The sequence below is a fragment of the Ctenopharyngodon idella genome, chromosome 13 (assembly GCF_019924925.1).
Source record: "Ctenopharyngodon idella isolate HZGC_01 chromosome 13, HZGC01, whole genome shotgun sequence".
Taxonomy (NCBI): domain Eukaryota; kingdom Metazoa; phylum Chordata; class Actinopteri; order Cypriniformes; family Xenocyprididae; genus Ctenopharyngodon; species Ctenopharyngodon idella.
In genome coordinates, this window is record NC_067232.1 from 7905223 (window position 1) to 7913344 (window position 8122).

The window sequence follows — 8122 nt, forward strand, 5'->3', positions numbered from 1 at the left end:
AAATTGTGATTGTGATTTAAAATGTGTCTTAAGGTTTGCTGTACTTGTTCATTTAGGCTTCACAATTTTGCCAATTTTTTATTATACAAGACTGTAAGATGTTGATGATGATAATATAATAATAATAATCATTATTATTACTAAATAATAATATGAAACAAAATATTGCTGCTATAAGCTCCTCGTGTGTGAAAGTGCAGTGCTGCTGTTCACTCTGAAACACACAGATTATATATTTATTTAATCACATCCTAATAATCAAACTTGGCATTAATCATGATTTGTAATCAAACCTGTCCTGGGACCCCCCACCACTGCACATTTTGTCTCTCATCAGACACACCTAATCCAAGTCATCAGCTAATTTATAGAGACTGCAAGAGTTGAATTGGGTGTGTCTGATGAGGGAGAAATACAAAATGTGCAGTGGTGGGGGGTCCCAGGACAGGTTTGAGAACCACTGCTTTAAACAACAACTCTTCAATGCTCTTTGCAGGAGATTGCCAAAAGGCCAACAAGTTTCTGGCTGTGCTTGACCGGGGTGAAGTGTTCTCCTGTGAAAACTACCACAACGTTGCACTGAACTACGGCACACTTCCACGGGCCCTCCGTAGGTCAGTTTCATCTGGGCCCCCAGTGCACCAAGCGAGGTCAGGACCCTCAGTGGGCCCAGGGCCCCGGAACTACCCAGACGCAGCCTATGCCACACTGTCCCACCATCACCGCACTACAGCATCTAGTAGAACAATGGATGGTTTTTACAGACATCCACAACAACAATCTGCTTCAACCACCCCAATCCCGCATTACTCAAGCCATCATCACCGGCACCTAGAGCCGCCAGCCCAACCCCTCCGCCTCGATGTGCCCCCCGAGAGGGACTGGAGGGCTGGAGGCACTCATGTCTTCCCCAGGACAGAACCACGTGGTGGACTGTCCCGTGGCCCTCCTGTTTATATCTGTGGGCTGTGCAAGCAGAGCCCGGCTGAGCCAAATAGAAGCTACTGCCAGACCTGCAGAGCCCATATGAACCACTACAGGATGACCAGCTGAGTCAAGCTGGAGATGCATCCTTCAACACACTCATTCTCTGTCTTGAAAGTAAACATAAGACCCCATGCCAATTCTTTGAAGCTGTTCACACAGCAAAAAGCAGGAAGTTTTTCTTAGCTGCTTTGGCTAAAGTGAAAGACAATGACTTTCATGACTGCTTTGGTTCAGACATGAATGTGAGTGGGGAGTAGTCATTTTTTGAAACCATATTTTAAATGCAGCTGCTGCATTTAAACGCTGGAAGAAGGACATCACTCCCTGCACTGTTACCTACAGTAAATGTTTCCACTGCTAATTCACTTCCGGTGGGTTAAGTTCACTTTAATTGGCCACGATCGCAGCATAAAGCTGTGAAGAACAGAGCACTTTACTGCGAGGGATGCCGCAATGACCGCATCTTAATTGAGAGGAACACACGAAACGACAAGACTTACAAACTTTGCCTGCTGATATAGAGTGTCTGCTTCGTATATGCACAAATACGCTTTAGTTTTAAAATAGCATTTCAAGCTAACTTTACTTAGTTCTGTGATTGTAATTTAACTATGTTAACTCAAGTTTAGTGCACTTCAGAAGTGTTAAGTTAGAAGCGTTCCTCTGTTGTAACTTCTCCCATTTTTATGGGAAAACAATGGTTGTGTAACTACTTCATTTAGAGGGCTGTAACGTCAGTGTGTAAGTAATCAAAGGTACATCAGATTCCTCCAGTGTACCAACAGTCAACTTTCAAAAACCTCATTGGCATTTGTGTCGATATTTTTGTGTACAGTATTGTTCTGCCCGATAGTAGCACCAACACCTGTTGTGATCTTTTTTTTTTTTACATTTTGTAGTAGCAGCAGTTTAACTTTTTTGATTTATACAGTATATCCTACATTAACTGTTAAGTGCAAAACTATTTCATGGTTGTTTTAAGACTTTGAAACAGATATTGAAAACAGAAGGACAGAACTGTCTGCAGTGCCTTGGTTTGTGAAAGGCAATGTAACTGGGTGCCAGCGTCCGTTTTATAGATTTACAGCCATATAATAATGCTTATTATAATAGTGCTAAATTCAAGAATTGCAGTTCAAAACAAGATAATTTCACTTTTTTCCCCCACTGGAGAATGAATACTTTTTATATTCATTTTATTTAATTTCTTGGATGATGTTGAGGTGAAACTTGTGGCCTGAGATGTTTAGTTTAGTTGTAGTCTTACACATTGAAAGTGTTAAGAGCGTCTGTCAGCTGTTAGCTGAGTTTGATGGTGCAATGTGCCATTTCATGGAAATCAAAGTGTTACCTGCTCATCTTGAAACAGGGCCAAACATTTTTTTCATAAATTGTAGAGCAAGTCAAATACCTCAACCTATCACATGCTCTCTTATTTTTATTTCACTACAACAGTTTTGCATGTAAATCAGGACCTAACAGTGAATCGGAGTGCCTCTGCTTTGAATTCTAACTTTTTTTGCTTGGCCAATATGCAGTGCAACACTGCCCTGGCATGATTACTGACAGAACATGGATCTGTGACTGATTTACCCTTTTCTTTCTGAGTTAAATCTAAACAGATATGGCAAAAAAGCAAGGCTGTATATAAGTGTGTATAGATATTCAGTCTTTGACCTTAAGTACAGATGGCTTCGGATTTGATGTACATGCTGTGCTAGAAATGAAACTTGTATTTTTGCAATAAAGTTATATTAAGCTCCAATCAGGAGCAGAACGCTGTACCTTTTTTCTGACTGCCTTTTATCCATCTGTCCTTCCATCATCCATCCGTCCATCCATCGAATGGAATAATACCATACACACATATAGTAATCTTCCCCAGCAATCTCTATAAAATTGTTTTTGAAAATATCCAGTAGTCAAGAACGCTTTTAATTTAAATTTAAATCTCCAGCATGAAGATTTCAAATAGGATAGACATTTTTATGATAGTATCAAAAAGTAACAAAAATCTGATGTCTGTATATGCTACTGTTAAAGGTGCAATAGGTGATTCTCTTCAGAAACATTTTTTGTTATGCTGATTGAAAGTCTCCTCATATCCTGATAGCATTCACTATGTTAAGTGGTCTAAATTTATAAATATATATCATCTGTGGCAGGCTTAGGACCATAAAATGTTGGTTCAATCATTGCATTCGGTCTGAACAAAATGATAGCATGTGTTCCCTGTCAGTCAATGTGTGTCTGCATACCACTGCAGGCATCATACGTCAGCGTGTTTCTTGTACGCTGTGCAGAGTCAGAGCGAGAACGACAGACAAACAGCAACAACCTAACTTTCCTTCTGACAACAAGTGGCACTAGAAAACTATCGACCAAAAGAAAGACAGTCTTAGAAAGGGCTACAATGAAAAAAGGCTGGATCATTAAAGAGCTAAAACCCCAAATTAATATTGGTGTTGCTTTTCCACGTGGGAGTCAAAGGGTCTGAAAGATGATGCCATGGTTGCAATGTTTCTTTTGGACAGGTAGGTACATGGTATGATTCGAGTTTGATGAGGTTTTATAGTAATGCATAATGGAGTTTATGTAGTTTGTCTACCCAACGTCTAATCAGGAACTATTTTTATGTTTTCAAAGTTACAAGCAAACTACAACATCCACACCTTTGGTACATGGATTCGTAAGGCCACCACCACCAGATGTTTCGACTATTGTTTCGGAGTCTTGCTACAAAGAAAGAACATTGTGTTTCCTCCAATGAAAATACCCTCAGCGTTCCTGTGGGTATTGTGCATGCCGTCCTTAGCACGAAAGATAGTTTTGTGTTGGTACTTCGCTTGATGTTCTGATAATGTTTACATTGTATTTTTGCTGAAATACTATCACCTTTCTGGTTATAAAGACAGTGTTGTTGTTTATTTTGTGCTCAAAGCTATCACGTTAGAAAGGTCCAAAATATCAATTTGCTGCATCTAATTCCATTTTTAAATGCTGTTTACGTTCGTTATTGTAGTACTGAAACTCACTGTACTGTAAATTTTTCTCACCGGTGAATGACACATGATGTAATCCAATTTCTCTGATCATCTCGCTTCTGGTCTGTGCACCTTCATGTGTTTTCGCTTTGGACAATGATTTGCAGGGTGGGAGGTACGCATTTAATAGGTTATTTATACATGACGTCACAGGCTGGCGCGAAATGCAGATGGAGGGTAAGAAGTGATCTTCTACATGGGGAAGCACTATGAAATGCCTGTTTTGCGTTTATTGTTGTTCTAATCGATCAAACCGAGAATACACAACAAGCTTTTATAATGTATGAAAAGTTGTTGTTCATCAGGGAGAAAAATACAAGAAATTGACTGAAAACACTGGAAAAAGTGGCTTAATCCTGTGTCTGCAGTCGGGAGGAGCCGAGTCGGAAAATGCTTGTGTGTACAGTGACCGCTTTGTCAAAAGTTAATACAACTTGCATAAGCAACCTCTAACAAAAAACTATGCCTCCATAGTTTTGTATGCTTTCATTTGTTTACTGGAGTAGAAGGATGTCCATGCCCGGTTGCATAAAACACCTTAAGTGTAATTTTCCTTAGTATAACATATGTTTTGGAAAACTTCACCATTAGTATTACACGGAGCGAGCAGGTTCAATCTAAGTCTTCTAACGAGACATCATTGGGCTCTTTATATGATAAACATTTTAATTTAAACATTTATTCACATAAACATTGATCAAATTACATATGTAGCATAACCTATCTCTATTAACAAATAACATATCCATGGCAACAATAGAATTTTATAAGGGCAAAACCTGGGTCACTGTCATGAAACACTTAACGGTTAAAAGGATTAACTATTATATCAAAGACTTCATATGCAATACCTTTAAGTCATTCCCATAGATAAGGGGAAGAACACACTTTAAGTCTCATACTTGAGGGAAAAACTTGAGGTGCTTTATGCTATATTTATCAAACTGGTGTTGGTTAGTTAGTGCCAATAGCCTTGTGAGTAGCACACCAACATATGGTGCTGTTGTTCTTTGGGTGACATGAGTTTAAGTCCTGGCTTGTGGACTTCTCCAGATCCCATCCCCTCTCACTTTGCTTCCTGTCTACATACAGTTGTATGACAATAAAAGGCAAAAATGCAAAAAAAACAACAACTTTAAACTGATGCTGGTTAAGCTCCATCCACAGACAGAATAGAATCAGCATTTTTTAAGCCACTACATCAACATCTCTCATCATATGGTAGGGGAAATGGATTCTGACGGCTGGATTGTTTGCCATCGGATTCTGTTCCCCCCATGATTCTTACAAAATTAGGATCTAACCCAGATAGCAACTTTCTATCTGCCACACGTGGTATGATGATCTGGGCCACATGTGACATGGAATAATGGCACTTGGGTGGACCGCTCCTGTTTACCAGATCTGAGCCACAAGCAGGCCATAGCAATGCCAAATGTCAGCCAAGAGCAAGGAAATAAATCAGAACTGGACCTTATCTGAGCCATAAAATCTTTATATATTATTTATAGAATCATCTTAGCATTAACAAGCCTGTTAACAAACAGAATCACTGAAGAAAAGAAAAGAATAGAAAAAAGAGACAAACAGAAACACAAGAACTACTACTGACTCACAGTCTTAGATGAAATCAACTGAACTAAAAGAAGACATTAAATCTCTCCAGATCTCAGCAGAGGATTAAACAACTCCAAAAACAGCATTACAGCTTCACATATTATTAACCAGATTGACTTTATTTCTGCCATTCATCTACAGAAATTTAATTACAAACTCTGTTTTACTGCAACATGAGATTACACTGTTTTGCAGAAATCAGTTAGAAGATTGAAGATAAAAAGATATAAAGATTAAAAAAAAAAAAACTACAATGACAAACACAGATATGAGCAATCAGCGTATGAATCTCAACAATGGTGACAACAAAATATTCAAACAATCAGATCACCTCTGGACATCACAAAAACAAATAAAAGACAGAAACAAATAACCACAGCTAATAATAAGAGCAAATAGTTAGAATTAAAGAAAATAATAGGATAATTCAGCTGCATAATTTATTCATGCTGTGATGCATGCTGGGAGTTTTTTCGTGTTATTGTTCCAGCATGCATTGCAGCATGACACTTTTGATCGTCACCTTTGTTGAGATTCATGTGCTGATTCTTGATGTCTTTGTGTGTTATCTTAAAATAATTTTTTGTGTATTTTTTTTTTTAATCTTCTGATTGATTTTGTCTATTTTGTTCAGTTCAGACCTCAATACAGTATGTTTTGTTCTTTTATGAGATTTTAATGACAGTTGGTTTTGTTCCATTACAAGATTTCAGTGGTGGTTGGTTTTGCTCCTTTACAAGTTTTCAGTGACGGCCGTTTTTTTATTTGGTTACGAGATCTCAATGACGGTTGGTTTTCTTCCTTTACGAGATTTCAATGATGGGCAGGTGTTGTTCGGTTACGAGATTTCAATGACATCTGTTTTATTCGGTTGTGAGATTTCGAGATTTGAGTGATGGCTGGTTTTGTTCAGTTACGAGATCTCAGTGACGGAGATATCGTAACTGAACTGAGATTTCAATGGCAATTGGTTTTGTTTCGTTTCGAGATCTCAATGACGGTCAGTTTTGTTCCTACACGAGATTTCAATGACGGTCGGTTTTATTCGCTTACGAGATTTCAATGACATCTGTTTTATTCGGTTGTGAGATTTCGAAATTTCAGTGACGGCCGGTTTTGTTCGGTTACGAGATCTCAATGACAGTTGGTTTTCTTCCGTTTTGAGATTTCAATGGTGATCGGTTTTATTCGGTTTTGAGATTTCGATGATGGTTGGTTTTGTTTAGTTTCGAGATCTCAATGACGCTCAGTTTTGTTCCTTCACAAGATTTCAATGATGGTCGGTTTTGTTCGGTTGCAAGATTTCAATGACGTCTGTTTTATTTGGTTGTGAGATTTCAGTGACGGCTGGTTTTGTTCGGTTATGGACTCTCAATGACAGTCAGTTTTGTTCCTTCACAAGATTTCAATGATGGCCGGTTTTGTTCAGTTACGAACTCTCAATGACGGTCAGTTTTGTTCCTTCACGAGATTTCAATCACGGTCGGTTTTATTCAGTTACGAGATTTCAATGATGTCTGTTTTATTCGGTTGTGAGATTTGGAAATTTCAGTTACGGCTGGTTTTGTTCGGTTACGAGATCTCAATGGTGGTCGGTTTTGTGACGTTACAAGATTTCAATGGCAATCGGTTTTAATCGGTTTTGAGATTTCAATGATATCTGCTTTATTCGGTTATGAGATTTCGAGATTTCAGTGACGGCCAGTTTTGTTCAGTTATGAGATCTCAATAACGGTTGGTTTTCTTCCGTTTCGAGATTTCAATGATGGGCGGGTGTTGTTCAGTTATGAGATTTTAAAGATGGTCGGTATAGTTTCGTTTCAAGATCTCAATGACGGTCAGTTTTGTTCCTTCACAGGATTTCAATGATGGTCGGTTTTACTCGGTTACGAGATTTCAATGATGTCTGTTTTATTTGGTTGTGAGATTTTGAGATTTCAGTGATGGACGGTTTTGTTCACAATATCTCAATGATGATCGGTTATATTTCGTTACAAGATCTCAATGACAGTCTTTTTTTTCGGTTATGAGATTTCAATGATGGTAGGTTTTGCTGGGTTACGAGATCTCAATGACGGTTGGATTTATTCGGTTACGATATCTCAGTGACGGTCGGTTTTTATTCGGTTAAGCAATCTCAATGACGGTAGTTTTTGCTGGGTTACGAGATCTCAATGACGGTTGGATTTATTTGGTTACGAGATCTCAGTGACGGTCGGTTTTTATTCGGTTACGCGATCTCAATGACGGTAGGATTTGCTGGGTTACGAGATCTCAATGACGAAATATTAATGACGGTTGGATTTATTCGGTTGCGAGACTTCAATGACCCTTGGTTTTACTGGGCTACGAGATCTTAATAACGGTTGGATTTATTTGGTTACGAGATCTCAATGATGGTCGGTTTTTATTTGGTTACGCGATCCCAATGACGGTAGGTTTTGCTGGGTCACGAGAGATCAATGACGGTTGGA

At 38.6% G+C, this 8122-nt stretch overlaps 1 protein-coding gene across 9 annotated transcripts in view; it reads left to right on the forward strand.

Annotated features, from left to right (window-relative positions):
* usp54a (ubiquitin specific peptidase 54a) overlaps window positions 1–2769 on the forward strand; it is a 53111-nt gene extending 50342 nt beyond the window's left edge. For 8 of the 9 annotated variants that reach the window (XM_051917394.1, XM_051917388.1, XM_051917392.1 and 5 more), the window contains one exon: window positions 497–2769. In XM_051917394.1, the coding sequence (XP_051773354.1) occupies window positions 497–1053 (557 nt within the window). In that variant the 3' untranslated portion in view covers window positions 1054–2769. The remainder of the gene's footprint in view (window positions 1–496) is intronic. The other variant, XM_051917396.1, reaches the window with a different exon arrangement.
* Window positions 2770–8122: the final 5353 nt, after the last annotated feature.